At 32.1% G+C, this 17,281-nt stretch overlaps 1 protein-coding gene across 1 annotated transcript; it reads left to right on the top strand.

Annotated features, from left to right (window-relative positions):
* Positions 1-7,538: 7,538 nt before the first annotated feature.
* On the top strand, positions 7,539-14,826 carry LOC132181739 (mannan endo-1,4-beta-mannosidase 2-like). Its single transcript, XM_059594977.2, has 5 exons — positions 7,539-7,919; positions 10,272-10,472; positions 11,530-11,652; positions 12,932-13,143; positions 14,454-14,826. Exons 1-5 carry the CDS (start codon positions 7,539-7,541, stop codon positions 14,824-14,826), a joined length of 1,290 nt encoding a protein of 429 aa, XP_059450960.2.
* Positions 14,827-17,281: the final 2,455 nt, after the last annotated feature.

The raw sequence follows: 17,281 nt of genomic DNA, 5'->3' as shown, positions 1-17,281 counted from the left end.
AAAAAAATAAAAAGAATTTGCAGTTATTGTTTAGATTATTATTGTTAAATAATTGGAAAAAATTCACTTTACCTCCTGAAGTTTCAAGTGTTAAATGACTGACAAGTCAGCCTGGAGCAAGTTAGAAAAAAATCTTGAATGCACTGGATTATACTCCTTCATGTTGAAACTAAACTGATTTTTTTCTCATTTCTCACAGTTTTCTCATGCAAATATCATACAATTTTTATTTATTTATTTCATTTCTCATTCTTTCTCCAACATATCAGCCTACCGGCTACCGCCGCCCAGCCCACCGCCACTCAGCCACCACCATATAAATATCAACAAATTTATAGTTTGATGTATTGAATATGCCGCCACCTCAAAGTGAGAGCCCCACCCACACCGCCTAGCCCAGCCCACCCGCACAAATATTTTTCCCCCCTTTCTCACCTTGCTTTTCTCACCTAAAAATCAACAATAATTTTCAACGCTGAGATGAAACTTCATTGAAAATATTTTTCGAAAGGGCAGATTTTTCCACAAGCAGCAAGAAAATATCAGAGTTTAAAGGGGTTTATAACTAACAATGTCGAAACTTGCTATATAACCAACAATGTCCAAATTGTGGCCGGTGCGAATGAGAATCAACAATATTTTTCAATACTGAGATTAAACTTCATTGAAAATAAAAATAAGGGTAAATATATCATAAGTCTTTGGGTCAACACACTAAAATTTTTATCTCCCTAAGTTTTTTTTTTCGAAAATTTACTCCCTGCGTAAATCGAAATGCCAATAAAATCTCTACCGTCAAAATTTTTTAACAGTCGTTAGTGCAATCAAAACGCACATTTCACCTCATTAAAATATTAATTTTTTTTAATTTAATTTAAAAATTAAATTTTAAAAAAAAAAATCCAGAGAGAGAGAGAGCATTGACGCTCTCATCGAAGCTCATGGATACAGACAAGGAAGAGTTCCTCAAGGAATTCGATGCGCATTACAGGTACCCAAATGGTCCCAAGACCATCGATGAAATCCAAGCTACTGAGTTCAAAAGATTAGACGGTCAAAATTTCCCTTTTTACTCTCGTTTGGACAGAATTCAAAGTTGCTCTCTGTTTTGAATTTACTGCACTTTTGGATTTTGTTGGTGCTCTGAATTTTCCCTTGAACCTTGATTTTGAACGGTCTTGATTCAGAACAATTCGAAATTTAGCTGTTTTACATTTTTTTATGAATCTGATTTATATAATTTCTCACAACCAAAAACAAATTTAGAGCATGACACAACAACGGGACTTCAAACTAATTCTCAATGCAAATCTCAATGTTAGGTAAGCACTACCAAAAATTCATCGATGCAATAGGATGATCAACCAGGAAAAGCGTGAACTCGACCCAGTGAACCCAATTGACCCAGAGTACCCAACTGACTCATCTTTCTTTTGGTGCAAAACTGTTGCCTTTACATGTATGAATAGGGATCACTAATTAATGGGCCTATTGTGTCTGTGGAATTTTGACTGGTTTTGAAGTTTTTTTATATTTGTTTTCCGAATTATATTGGAAATAATTAAGCAATTGAGTATTGAATCTTACGCTCTGCTTACCTCTGTTTTCATGTTGTAAAGTGGAGGAAGTGTTGCCCATAATTGTAAAGCTAACCGTAGGGAAAATGATGGCATTCTGTTTTGATGAATATACAACGAATCCTTTGGCCATAAAGTGAAGGAATAAATTTCTGGTTCCAAGGGAATAAAAACTTTGTCGTTGGAAGTTTTGTTTAGTAGAAACTCGTAGTGTTCAAGAAGCTCCAAATTCGTGTATGTCCCACCCATAACATAAAAGAACCTACAAAGAATAATAACTTGTGTTAACAAAATAATAGTTCTTTTTCTAAACATAGTAGCATTTCCTTGTTTCTTAAAAGATCACAGAGAATCTTAAAAGATCCTTTTTCTACACAGAATCTTTTTCATCTTAAGAAAAAAAAATGAAGAATTCTGTGATGTTATCATTTTTTTTCTTCTTGTTGGGTAAATATGGTCTACTTCTTTCTCTCGTTTGAGTAGAAGCAGCACCAAAGTCTTGAAGATTGTGGCATGTGGGTCATCTTCAAAATACAACAAGCTTGCTACATTTGAGTTTGCTTCCATCTGGTCCAAGTATACAAGAATTAAAATTTCAAAAATTTAACCCAAAACGACCAACAAGATTCTCAGCTAAAATTTATCATTTTGTGAGAACCAAACAGAGAGCAACTTTGAAGTCTTTCCAAACGAGTGTAAAAAGGGAAATTCTGACAGTCTAATCTTTTGAACTCGGTAGCTCGGATTTCATCGATGGTCTTGGGACCGTTTTGGTATCCGTAATCCACTTCGAATTCCTTGAGGAAATCTTCATTGTTTGTATCCATAAGCTTCGATGAGAGCGTCGATGCTCTCTCTAAATTTTTTTATTTTTTTTTATTTTTTATTTTAGATTTAATTTTTAAATTAAATTAATAAAAAAATTAATATTTTAAAGAGGTGAAACGGTGCGTTTTGATTGAAACTAACTGCTGTTAAAAAATTTTGACGATAAGGATTTTAGTGGCATTTCAATTGATCCAGAGAGTAAATTTTCGAAAAAAAAAAAAACTTAAGGAGATAAAAATTTTGACGTGTTGACCCAAGAACTTATGATATATTTATCCTAATAATAAAATAAAATAAAATAAAAATAAATTAAAAAAAAAAAGAAAGAAAAGAAAAACACTCTCATCCACTTATGGGCATATTCTCTTTTTCTTCATCTTCCTTTGCTGGGCATATTCTCATCCTGCATCATCGAAAGCATTTTCCCATCTTGCATCATCGAAAGCAAACCCAAAATTATCCACTTGGTTTGAATCAAAAGTGAATCAAAAGCATCTGCAGGTTGTTAAATTGAACCAAACCCAAAATCGAAGGCATATTCTCAAGTTCCTGGCTGCTCCAAGACCTGGGTTGTCCACTTAGGTCTTAGAAGAACCAAAACCAATATTGCATAGCAAGCCTGCCTCATCTCAGGAGTTTCCTCTTTGGAGTGAAAAGGAGGAGTAGTACGTGTGTGGGTGGGGTTCAAAAGCGGGGTTGACTCATCTTAAAAAAAAAAAAAAAAAAAAAAAAAAAAAAAAAAAAAAGAAAAAAGCCTTTGGGTTTTAATGAGGGTAATAACGTAATTTTGATATATAAATTGGGTGCAAAATTGGAATGCAAAAAAATCCCACATGAGACGAACGTGGGATGATTTTCGTCCATTTAGACTGAAATTAATAACGTGCAAATTTTTAAACATTGGGGTTTAAATTGAAATACATCTGAAACTTCAAAGGGTAAAGTTAATTTTTTCCTAAATAATTTGGGGGCATCACATCCTATATGAATAATACACATTTTGGTTGATCACAAGCCTATTCGAAAGCAAAATTATCCACGGGCGGTTTTTTCTATTCCTATATTTACAACCAAGAATTACTTGATTCTCTTTAGAACAGGCTTTAAAATGATACAAAAGTTTGTAATGCCAACATATGCCTCTTATTAAAATGTTCATTCAATGATTATTCTCAATATTATGCCTTGAAGAGGACTTGAACCTCACGCTATTTAATTTAGCATGAGATTTTGAGTCTCGCGTGTTTTCCATTTTCACCATCAATGCATCTTGAAAGTAACACGTATTCCATGAATATGATATGTATCTAGTTTGATGTATTGAATCTATGGAAAATGTGGAGTGTTAAGAGTATTTATATTGATTTTTCATGTCATATAGGCTCGATTTAGACTTGCAATTGCTTCGATTTGAATTCTCCAAAGGTTCCCTTATACACTTTTTGCACTTGTACCTCAAAACTTTAAAAAGTGACATTAGGACTTCCCATACTACCATTGTGTGTCAAATTAGACACGCTTTTCTATTTTTCTTCCCAAAATAACCATTTGATAAAATTAAAATTATTAAAAAATAAAACTAAAAACACCAAAAAGGGGCAACCCTATTCATATTAAACCCTTAATATACTGTTTTAATGGTTTTTTTTTTTATATATATTTTTTAATTTTTATTTAATAATAACTCAGGTTATTTTGGGGATAAAAATGCAAAAAGTGTCTAATTTGACACACTGTGGTAATATGTGGGGGCATCAATGTTATTTTTTAAAGTTTGGAGTTATAATTGCCAAAATAAGTGATAGTTGGAGAGGTTAAAGTATATTTTCCTCTTATACTAGAAAGATAGACAATCAAACATATTTCTCAATTCAATAGAAGGCCAAAGAGATGAATAAGGTCCCAAATAACGAAAAATATGTAAAACATAGGTCTTATTATGCTTATTCCTATTCCTAATCCTAAATGGAATATAATAACAAAGGTATCCATCTGTAAACATTGTATTTATTTAGATATGCTCGAATAACCATTTCTCACAGTTAGAGTTTATATCATCTAACCCTATTCAGATTTGTCACGACATGAAATTATCTTATAATTATGGAATTGACTTGATCATCATATTAGACATTATAAGTTCGTAACAATAGCCCATTCCCACTTTGAGTGGAACAAATTTACTAATTCTTTAATTCCAATTTAGGTAAAAAGGATTTTGAACTAAGAAATAGACTCTAGAATAATAAAGGGTATCCTAGGCAATATCAATAGTGGGGTTCATTGATAGTCGTGGTGTAGTAGATGCTTCACAAATACAATCATACTCAGTTCAATGAAATTGTTTGATCTTAAACTTAAAGGGGATCTTCTATAACCACACACGTGAGGGGTTATTTTTTGGTTTCATCCGATCATTAATAAATTGATTATTTTTACATAATAGTATATAGAAACAATGCTCATGAGGAGTACTATTGAAACCAAGAAATATATATTTGTCTACCATCCACACCAGAATAAATAAAGTTTTCCTAAATAACCTTCTAGTGGAGGAAGACCTCCCAAGGATAAAAGACAAAGCAAAAGAGAGCTAAACCAAATGATACAAGCAAAAGTTTCTAAATTTTTGGAGATATAGAATAACAAATAAATTATCGTCCTTGCATATCCACCATTTGAGCTTCCAATAACTATTCTAATAATTACATATCCGATTTGACCTATAGACGAATACGCAATCATACTTTTAATGTTGTTTGAGTAATAGCAATGAGATTCCCAAATATCATGCTATGTAAGAATAGGTGCGATTATTTCATCTCTTCAACAAGTTTGACAATGAGCATAACGATCCTATTGTTTTGATTGAGATAAGAACCTATGATTAGATTTTTTTCGAAAAATTTCCAAATGAGCAATTTCAACGAAATCTTTCAAATTCTTATTTTATTATGTTCCACTTTGTATATTCAATTCAATTTGTAAAGTACATTGAATGTACAAAGATGGTTATAACAAAGTTTAAAGATTATTAAAAATAGAATTAAAAATGAAAATAAAAAAAATTTATTACAAAACCTTGTTTATTAAGGATAGTGTGGTCGAATTTCTGTGCCCATTGACCTCGGAATCGACAATCAACCAATGGGTAGAGAATTGGGATTTTCTGGGGTAATTCTAGAGGGTGATGCTTTCCAAGTGGTGCAAGCATTGAATAAAGTGGGGGAGAATTGGAGCTGGTACGGACATCTAATTGATGAGGCTAAAGGAGTTTTGAATTCTTTAAGTCAATGAAAGGTAAAGCATGTCAACGCGATATGAATATTGTTGCCCATGGGCTTGCAAAGAAAGCTTTAGCCAGCAATGAGGAATATGTTCTTTTAGAGGACTGTCCGCTATGTATTTCTGATATTAGCTTTGTTGAGCGCTGTACTTAAGTGGTTCTTCATATATTTTATGTCACTCGACTTTTAAAATAAAAAAATTAAAAATTAAAAATTAAAAAAATCAACCAATGGGCAATGATTTCGTGACATCAAAATCGCTCTGTATCACTGACCAATTAATGTTCAATTTGAGTCGATTGTCGTGTTAGTTTTTTTGATTGGTTTCATAGACTCATGGTCCATTATTTAATATTTATCTCTCGCATGGGTTAGTTTGATTGTGTTGTAGTACACATGCGTGACTCACGACTGTTCTCATCCAATTAATATATCATATAATATTTATTGATTCATTAATATAAAATAAGTGTATTCAAATATAATTAGAAACTATATTGTACTATAGTTCATTAGTGATACATAATATACTATATTTATAACTTGCTAACATTATACATATACTATAGTTTCTATTATCTAGTTATATATAAGGGAAAAAAAATGTAAAATTAGTCCTTGTGGCTTACCTAATTTACAATTAGCTCTATGTGCCAAAAAAAAAATTTATTCCATACAATCAAATTCCGTCCACTAATTTAACATATTCCATTAGTGTGACACTGATTTAAATAGGATAGGTATCACAATTTTATTGACTTTGACGTTTCACTCTATCAGAATCTATTAAGTCAGTGAACAAATTAAAATTTGATTGTAGGGACTAAATTGTTTTTTTGGTATACCTCAGGGACCTTTGAGTTCATTTTGATACCACAATGAGTTAATTGCAAATCAGGTAAACCACATGGACTGATTTTTCATTTTTCCCTATATATAATAATATATTGTTAATTTGCTACCTATAAATTACAGTTATATGCTATATTATATAATATGTCTTATATAGTTATGTATTATATATTTATACTATAGATAAATATCTAGAGGTTATTTTAAAATTCAGGCTTGAATTCTGCTACGATCATACGTTAAAACATTTAATAGCCTAGCTCGAGCTCAAGTTGAGCCCGGCTCGGCTCGAATAGCATTTTCAACGAGGTCGAGCTTAGACTCGAGCTCATCGGAGCTTTCAACGAGCCAATCTTGAACATGCATTTCATAACTTGGCTCGAATAACCACCTTTGTAAATGACCCAATCTTAAAATTCAAAAGTTCGACTCGATAATAGTCAACCATGCATGCATGAGTATAGCTTTTACTTTGATATTAAATTTCAATAACAATGACATATAAGGAAAGTCAATGGATTTTATTATTATTATTTCATTTTTCAAATTTCTTTCAAAACTACTACTACTAGTTAAATATTCTTATACATAGAAAGTTTATAGGAGTGTTAAGCCCGTGTGATTGTCCTTCTTCCAGCATTCACCTCCCTCGTTCTACACCTCCTTGTGTTCATTTTCCCTTATAAAATCCCAGAACTCAGTCACACCAACGTACAAATCTCTGTGTTTCAAAGTTACAAGCTTTAGCTGCATTTCGAAAGAGGTATGTGAAACTTTTTTGAGTTTTATTGACTGGAGTTTTGGTGTCTTTCAAGATTATTTAGTTGATTTTTCACTGTCCATTTCCCTCTGTCTCATCTGGGTGTCAGTGATTATGTGATTTTCTTAAAATAAGACAAAAGAAAAGGGTACCCAAGAATCTTTCTCATCTTTGCAAATTTTGGTTGATTGTCATTTTTCAGGTCCTATATACTAGACAGTAAACAGTCAAAGAATGGTGTCAGGACAAAGGTTGTTTTCCTCATTTTTTGGTTTGGCATCATGTGTGACTTTCATTTACCTGTCCTTTGGTGAGTTGTTGCTGGGGCTTGAGTTGGTGCACATGAGTCATCATCGTGAAGAGCCAAATTTGGGGTTTGTGGAGAGGAATGGGAGTCAGTTCATGCTTGATGGAAGAGCCTTTTACATCAATGGCTGGAATTCTTTCTGGTTAATGGACCAAGCTGTGGATGAATATAGCAGACCAAGGGTAAGGGAAATCCTCCAAGCTGGTGCAAAGATGGGTCTCACTGTGTGCAGAATTTGGGCATTCAATGATCGTGGTTTCAATGCCCTCCAGCTTTCCCCCGGTCATTTTGACGAGCGGGTTTTTCAGGTATTAGAACACTCACATTAGTTTATCTAAATTTTTATGTAAAATGGCTAACTGAAATTTACTTTATCTAGTATGACTAATGGGTTTTGAATATTTATTCTTTCTCTATATCAGTTAAAATTTTATTTTTTTTACCCTTTTTTATCTTTCTCTGTTTCTTTTCTAAGGATTGTTTTTTTTCGACTGTATTTCTTCTGAATTGTCTTTTTTTTTTTTAATGGTTATTTTTTTTAAAAAAAAATTATATATTTTTCTAACGCAATAAACTCTTAATACAAACTGCATAGTTATGTAATGTAACCTAGACAAATGACAAAAACTGATAATAACAAATACGTATGCAGCCATAGTGAAGGACTTACTCTCTAGTTCTTTCTTTAGCTAATATATTCAGGTGCACTGTCCAATGATGTGTATCTGCACACAAGTATGTTAATAATCAGTGACATAAATGGTGTTGAAAGAAGGCGAGAGAGGCAAAAACAGTTGGAAGGAAAGAAGAAACAAAAATCCGTTAATTTATGCACAAGTTAACATTGAAAGCAAAATAATAGTCTTTCTTTAGACTTGTGGATGCTCTAAGAATACCATGAATAAAGGCATAAATAGTAGTTGAGTCAAAATAATATCTAAAAGTTGGACGAACACTCTAAAAAGTTTTTAGGAAAAATTTCACTTAACCCCTTGAACTATAGTGGTTTTACAATTATAATCTCAAACTTTTAATTTTTACAATATTCGTATCCTAAGAATTTTCTCCTTTTAATTAATTTCACTTTTTTTTTTTTGGTTAAAATACCCAAAATGTCCTATGTGGCATGAGCAAATCGAGTCGTAAAAAACTAAGAGCTTGCTTGAGATTACGTTAGAGAGCTTAAAAAAAATACTTTTAATACTTAAAAGATTGTGCCCAAAAAAAAGTTAGTATATTTGGTTAAAAATTACAAAAATATGACATAAGAATAACTTCTAACATTACACAAGTCAACTACTTATGGTTTATTTCAGCTTTCAACAAATATTTTGGGACCATAAACCAAGCCCATGACTTATTTCATGGACGAATTGAATTGAAAAAGTGATTTGGTCGGTAAGGATGTAATCCAAGGAACCTGTTGTTAGACCCATATTGACCGTTCATTGTGTCACTTGGCATAGTCGACGGGTCTAAAGAAAGTGACAGCAAATTTTTGTCACTCTACAAAGTATTTTCGGCCATTAATGATCCATATAGAGTCTGAATCACCATTTTTGCAGTATTTCAAAAGTTTGGGACGAAGACCAAACAGGAGTAATTACCAAGTATTGTCATTCCAAACGAAATGTCTCTTTTCTTTTCTCACGTACCTATCATGTTGTGCGCTGCCTAAAAAGAAAGGGTTGAAAGTACATGACCTCTGTTTCTACCGCCATAAGGCTGGTTTGGTTTGGTCCCCTATGTAAGGAGAGCCTGCTTGGGCCTTTGGCAGAGCATGCAAAACAAGCCTAAAAGAACAACATGAACGACAGAGTATTGGAGAACTAACTTGGAAAAAAGATCAAATTCTGAAGCCGCAACCCCCAATACAGCCACGTACAATGAGCCCCACTCATTCAAAATAAGGAAAAAACATCCCTACAAGAGAGAGAATACACTTCCACGAGTGCAAATATACGGCGGTTTGAGAGTTTTTACTTAGAATATATTAATATATATATATATTTGAATATTACTCTACTCTAAAAGCCTAAACTAATGAGTTTGAGTCCACTTATGTACATTAATTACAATTTTTCTTTATATTTTCTCAATCTGGGACTTAACACAAACAAGTTCACTCACAACAATCTCCCCCCACTTGTGAGTCTCTTTACATTGATCCAACTCTCCAGCACTTGTGAGTCTCTTTACATTTTCAAGAGTGTCTCGCGTCAATAGTTGCTGAAGCGGACACAACTCCAAATCAGACACGTTCAAACATCCGTCCCAAAAAGCTAACCATGGCTCTAATACCACTTGTTGGGGAGATAATCGGCAGTTTGAGACTTTTTACCCATAATACATTAATATACATATTTGAACACCACTCTAACCAAAAAGCTTTATATTTTCTTAATGTGAGATTCAACACTCACAAGTGTATTCACAACAGCAAGTAACTGATTTTGAAAATAATGAATTTTTTTGTGAAGTTTTTAGTAACTTTTAACAGTTCATAGTAAGGCCCATGGATTATCAAAATGGTGGTACTAATTAATCCAATGAAAGATGCCAGCTGAATGCTTTCTACATGTTACATTTTTGCTAGTCCTTCTAGATTATGTTAATAGCATTTTTGTTTTCATTTGACAACCGGGTTGGGTTGTCTGCAGGCACTGGATTATGTAATTGCAGAAGCAAGACAACATGGGATCAGGTTGCTTCTTAGCTTAGTGAATAACTGGCATGATTTTGGTGGGAAGGCTCAATATGTCAAGTGGGCAATGGAAGAAGGCAGAGTAGGTTTGAGTGCCTCTAATGATTCCTTCTTCTTTAATCCATCCATCCGCAGAAACTTCAAGAATTACATCAAGGTATACATATATCATCTTTTCCACTTCTATTTCCTTATAGAATGGTCTTTTGTGCCCTTTGTAGCTGGTTTGAGCACCTTTAAAATGGCCCTTCCAATGATAATTTAAAAGCATATTAATTTTTAGAATTTTTAATTTTTATTTATACTGAGAGTATTTTTGTTATTGGGATGGGTCATTGACGGTTTTTAGTAGTTTGTAAAGAAATTGTCACAATTTAAAGTTTGGAAAGATATTGTCAATTATTTAATAATTTGAGGGAAGGTATGTCGACTTTCTCTAAAATATTTGGGAAAACTTATAAAACTATCAATTAAATGTATCAATCTTTCAATTTTTTTTAATTTCACCCCCTCTGTTAGGATTTAAGGTTTAGGGTTTACTTTAAATCCTAACTGAGTGATGTCAAAATTCCTAAAATATCCCTCTTTTTTTTTATTAAAAAAAAAAATTGCAATGATTTAAACATTGGTCAACATTTAACGGTGTTTGCAAAAACAGCCACGCCTAAATGTTTGAAATATATATATATATATTTGAAAAAAAAAAAAGTATTTTGGAATTTTGATAAGATTTAACAGAAAATCTTAATGAATTGGTGAAATTGAAAAAAAATAATAAAATAATAAAATAAAATAAAAATTGAAAGATGTATACACTAAATTGAGAGTCTTTGAAGTTTATGGGAATAATTGTAAAAATGACAATAATTTAGAAGAGTTAAGTGAAGTTTTCTCAAATATTTAGAATGACGGAACTTTCTTTTTATAAAATCTCTTTTGTTTCCCTTCTTTTGTTTTTTTTCCTTTTCTCCTAATTCAAAAGACAACCTGAAATTAATTATTTTTTTCGTAAACATAAAGCATCAATACTCTTTCTCTTTAACCAATGCTAATAAAAAAATATATATATATATCTTCATTAACCAATATATCACAGTTTTCAATTTGCAAGAGTCATGAATTTGCTGTTGTATTTTCGGCAGTTATATTTCTTAATTTTTTTTTTTTTTTTTTTAATTTTAGTTTTGTTAATTCTGTGATATGTCATTTGGCAGAGTATCCTAACAAGGAGGAACTCCATTAGTGGAATAGAATATAGAAATGATCCGACCATCTTTGCCTGGGAATTGATAAACGAACCCCAATGCATCTCTGATGCTTCTGGCGACACTCTTCATGTGAGTTGTTAATTCTTGATCATTTTGCTCTTAATTGGTAATTCAAACGGGTTGATTCTAATGGATTCATGTTGTTAAAAATATGCGGAAAGTCCATATACCCCCTCAAACTACCACCCAATTGGCAATGTTCCCCTCCAAACTATCAAAAATTGTCAATGTTCTCCCCAATGACGAAACTACCATTAGTAAAATAAAAATAAAAAATACTAAAACTTCTAGAAAAAAACCTAAAACTAAAATAAATAAATAAATCCAAAGGGTGGCAAATTTAAAATTAAAAAAAAAAATCCATTGTATAAGAAAAAAATTAAAAAATTTATTTTATTTTATTTTTTTGTTATGAATAATATTTAACTTTTTAAAATAAAATTTTCTGTTTAAAAAAAAATAATTAACAATTTTCGTTTAAGAAAATAAAAATTTCTGTTTTAAGAAAAAATCGTTTTAAAAAAATTAAAAAAAATCGTTTAAAAAAAATAAAAATTTTCGTTTAAAAAATTATTATTATTTTTTTTAAAAAAAAAAAAATCTCTCTTTTTAAATTAAAATTTTCGTTTTTTTTTAAATATTAAAATTTTATTTATTTAATTTATTTTTTGAATTTACAGTGGTATTTTTGTCTTATTGACAAATACATAGGGGCATTTTTATCTTTTTGTTAGCCTTAGGGGGGACATTGACAATGTTTTGGTAGTTTTTGGGGGGGACATTGTTACAATTAAAAGTTTAGGGGGTACATTATTAATTGGGTAGTAGTTTGAGGAGAGTATATGGACTTTACCCTAAAAATATTATGTTAGGGTTATTTATATCCTTATGTATTCTAGATCTACTAGGTTTACCTTTCCTTAGTCTATTAAAAGTCTCTGTAGTCCTTCATATAAATTCATATTAATACAATGTAGTCCATTATGTGCTTCCGCTCTTCCTATTATTCTTCCGCTCTTCTATATCTTCTCATTATTCTAACACAAGTATTTAAGGTTATTTATACACAAAATCACGACTACACTTACATATGAAACAACATAAATGATAAAAATTATTCTTCATCTCATTATTTACCAATTTTCATATAATAAACGAGTGAATTTGATATTAAATTTGTAAAAGATCCACATGATCAGTCTATAAATTTAATGGTGAATTCATTATATTTGCAAATAAAAATTATTGAAAAAATGATATGTAATATGTCAAGTTGAAGAGTAAGCCAGTCTGTTATTTAGAGGGTGTTTTTTTTAGTAGGAAGTGATTAAATGGCATAGAATTGCAGGAATGGATAGAAGACATGTCATGTTTTGTGAAATCAATTGACAAGAAACATCTAGTGAGTGTTGGGCTGGAAGGATTTTATGGTCCCAGAAACCCAAAAAGCTTGACCATAAACCCTGGAAAGTGGGCGTCCGAGCTTGGCTCTGACTTTATTCGCAACTCCAACATCTCTTCCATTGATTTTGCCTCTGTTCACATCTACCCAGATCTTTGGTAAGTGCTGCTGCATCATAATTAGCTCTTTATTTAATTAATCATTTCAAAATAATAATAATAAGGAAGTAGAAAGTGTTTAGAATGATAGCATTAGCATACTAAACAAATATTATGTTAAAAGACGGAGCCAAAAGGATTCAGAAGTACCTCCAATCATGTTTGTTCAGCAACATATAAATCTGAACGTTGGGACCTAAACAAGGGCGGACCCACAGATATACCAATTTTTTCCCAAAATTTTACAATTTTTCATAAATTTCCTTCAAATATATCAATTTTATAAATTTGTCCCTTCAAAAATGATATATTTGTCCCCCAAAATATTATTTGTGTCCCTTTTTATTTTTTATTTTTTCGTTTTGCCCTCCAAAATAATATTTGTGTCCCTTTTTTATTTTTTCATTTTGCCCTCCAAAATAATATTTGTGTCCCTTTTAATTATTATTTTTTAGTTTTGCCCCCCTCCCAAAAAAAAATTTACTTGTATCCCCTTTTAATTTTTATTTATTTATTTAACTTTGCCCCCTCTTTCAATAAAAAAGTAAAAATTAAAAATTAAAAAAAAAAAAAAAAAAAAACTTAAAATATCCAATTCATTTAGTTTTCCTCTATATTTTAGTTCATTAGTACTAATCAAAAACTTAATTTGATTTGGGACTCTCATTGAATATGTGAAAGAAAAAGTTAAATGGTTTGGCTTCTTTGAGTAATTTCTAACTAACAATCAGTTTTTGGAGGAGTTATTTTGGCGTCATTTAGATTTACAATATTTGTTTTGACATCACAAGTTAAATGGTTTAATCATTTATGATTGCAAAATTGTTTGGCGCGACTCTTAGTATTGTTGCTATTTGGGGCTCCGAGTGATTGTTAGGAAAAAAAGTTCACTCTTAAAGATACATTTCTCTTAGACTTTATAGATTGTGTTGAGTCTATTTTGCTAGTTTTTTTTTTTTTCCTAATCTATTTTACTTGTTGTTTATACTATTGATGATATGAGATTAAATGTTAGACTTCTATGCTTTATTTTATATAAACACGCACAAATACATATAAAGAGATTATATGTATGTATCTATGTGGTTTTGTATTTATATAAGTCGGTCCATCTCCCCAACTTTACAAATCCTAGTTAAGCCCCCGAACGTACACACATTCTTACTCTCATAATCTTTAATCAAATGATAATTTTAAAAGTCACGCCAGAGAGCGTTGGAATGTAGCATTACTTTCTTATACTTCTGAAAACGCTTTTTCTTGGTTGTACCTCTAATCTATGTCCAAATCATAAACACAAATTTTGGTAGGCTTAAAGACGAGAAAGAAGTAGAAGAAAAACTTAAATATGTCTCCATGTGGATGCTTTCACACATTGAAGATGGAGATAAAGAACTGAGGAAGCCTGTCATGTTCACTGAATTTGGATCCTCAAACCTTAGTGAAAACTTCCACCCATCTCAGAGAGATAGGATGTACAAAACTGTTCTAGACATCATCTATGAATCTGCAAAGGAATCTCGGTCTGGGGCAGGTGGTCTGTTCTGGCAGTTTTTGGCTGGAGGAATGGAAGAGGTTGGTGATGCATTTTCTATTGTTCCATGGTCGAGGCCATCAACATACAGGTTGATAAAAGAACAATCATGCAAGTTGGCCACAACTTCCCTTGCTAGCTTTCCTTGATTCACTAAAATTCTCATTTACCACAAATAAAAAAAATAAAAAAAATAATAAAAACAAAAAAGTAAAAAGGAAGAACTAGTATTGAACAGTCTTAAATAAGGTATAATGATCAGAGAAATGCTACAATTTTTCTTGGTGTTATCTTGATCTTATGTGGATATTATTTTCTAAAACAATTATGAGGAATTAGTGTGATAAGTTTTTTTTCTTCTATTTTTTTTTTAAAAAAATAATATCCGCATAAGATTAGGAGAACTGTAGCATACTATTAAGATTATGTAATTTACATAAGCATTAGTCTTTAGCCTTGTACCATATATAAGCTATTAGTTTTCCTTTATATATATATATATATATATATATCTGTTTATCTCCCTGAGTGTATATGGGCACACACACCTATGTAATACTAATATGTACAACAAGTTATTTTAGACCAATCTGATTTCTGTCCTGGTATTAGAGGGTGGTTGTCTTTTGCCTCGTTGGCTTCAACTCATTTTATCCTAATCGATGTGGAGTGTTTTAATTGGCTTTATTTTTTATTATGTAATTAAGTGGTTGATAAGGAAAATCATTTAAAACACATAAGGTGGGTTAATGTGAAATTGGTGTTATAAATGAATGTGAAGAGTAGTATTACTCTTTACAAATTAGATAGGGTTAAGTTATTCAATCAAAATGCTACATAGATTTTACCTAGTTTGCAAGCATAATGTTTTAACCTAAAGGTTAATAACCTTTTTAATATTTAGGTTTTCACTTTTTCATTTTTTTTTTTCATCTATGTTTCAAATCATATCATAGATGGGACCGACTTATAGGTAAAGACCAATTTAGTGCCTTCGTCATATTCCGTGAGCCGAACTCTTTTTGACTAATTGCCCAAAAATTCTTTTTGACGTAAAAACCTATTTTTCAAACGCAATTTCAGACAAACTTTTAAATAATTTGTTAGTTCTTGTGTTGGCTTAATTCAGTTCCAAAATGCAGATGCTACTGTTTACGGGCTCAAACACTGATATAGAATACTCAGAATCCAATCTCCACAGTTCATAATGTAGATTCATGTATTATGAACGTCCCTGCAAAATTTCAGCTCAATCGGACCACAAACGCCCATCGATCAGAGCTGTTGATCAAGACTGGACAGGCCGGGTCCGGACCGCAATTCCCCGGGTCCGGATCTCATTTCCAGAAACTAAAATCTTGCTCCGCAAAGCCGTGTCCGGACCGCCCATTAACATGTCCGGACACCCCGTAAGTTTTAAGCCCAAAAACGTGATTTTAAGTGGGTTAGGTCTAGGGTTTTGTCGGGGGTATATATACATCATTATAGAAGAGAGAAGTACGAATTTTCTTCCCCAGAGAGTTAGTGTGAGGCTGTGCTTGAGTGATTATTTTGCTGTGAGCCAAATTGATTCCTTTTAGAAGATTTTTGTTAGTATTGATTGTGTGCTTAATTGAAGTCTATCGGAAGGGTCCGATAAAGGAGAATCACGTTGAAGAAGATTGTGAGCAAGGAGACAAGTTGGAGGCTTGTCGATCTTATAGAGTCAAGGTCTTGCAAAGGGTTGTAAATGTTCCTAGTGTCTGTAATCTCTGGATAATCTTTTGATAGTGATTTCCTGGGTTTGGCTGCCCCGGAGAGGTTATACTTTTAGAACGTTTTCTAAAAGGTTTCCTCTTCGTCACCAAAATCTTTGTGTGTGATTGTTCATATTTTGGTGAATGTTTGTTTTGATAAATATCTGTTAATTCCGCCTAAAATTGTGATATTTATCTGTTTAAAAATTTTCAATAAATTGAAAAACGCTATGCCGACTCCAAAAACTTGTTTATCACAATTTATGCGGAATTAATATTATGAAGTAATAAACAATTCAATCACCCAAAATATATAAAGCAATAAGGAGGCATACACAAATATTTTGGTTACGAAGAGGAAACCTTTTAGAAACCGATCTAAAAGTAAAACCTCTCCGGGGCAGCCAAACCCAGGAAATCACTATCAAAAGATTATCCAAAGATTACAGACACTAGGAACACTTACAACCCTTTGCAAGACCTTGGCTCTGTAAGATCGACAAGCTTACAACTCGTCTCCTTGCTCACAATCTTCTTCAACGTGATTCTCCTTTACCGGACCCTTCCGATAGACTTCTCAACCGTAGATTTATCAAAGGAATAACTAAAATTCTAAGAGATTCAATTTAACGCTCACCACATATGATCTCTCTTAGAACAGCCTCCGACAAACTCTCTAGGGGTGAAAATTCGTACTTCTCTCTTTTATAATGATGTATATATACCCCCGACAAAACCCTAGACCTAACCCACTTAAAATCATGTTTTTGGGCCTAAAACTTACGGGGTGTCCGGACAGGTTAATGGGCTGTCCGGACAGGGCTTTATGGAGCAGAAATTTAGTTTCTGGAAATGCGGTCCGGACTTG

This window comes from Corylus avellana, chromosome 5 (genome assembly GCF_965113065.1).
Source record: "Corylus avellana chromosome 5, dhCorAvel1.hap1.2, whole genome shotgun sequence".
NCBI lineage: Eukaryota > Viridiplantae > Streptophyta > Magnoliopsida > Fagales > Betulaceae > Corylus > Corylus avellana.
The sequence above is the reverse complement of the archived record's forward strand: the minus strand, read 5'-3'. Positions and strand labels throughout refer to the sequence as shown.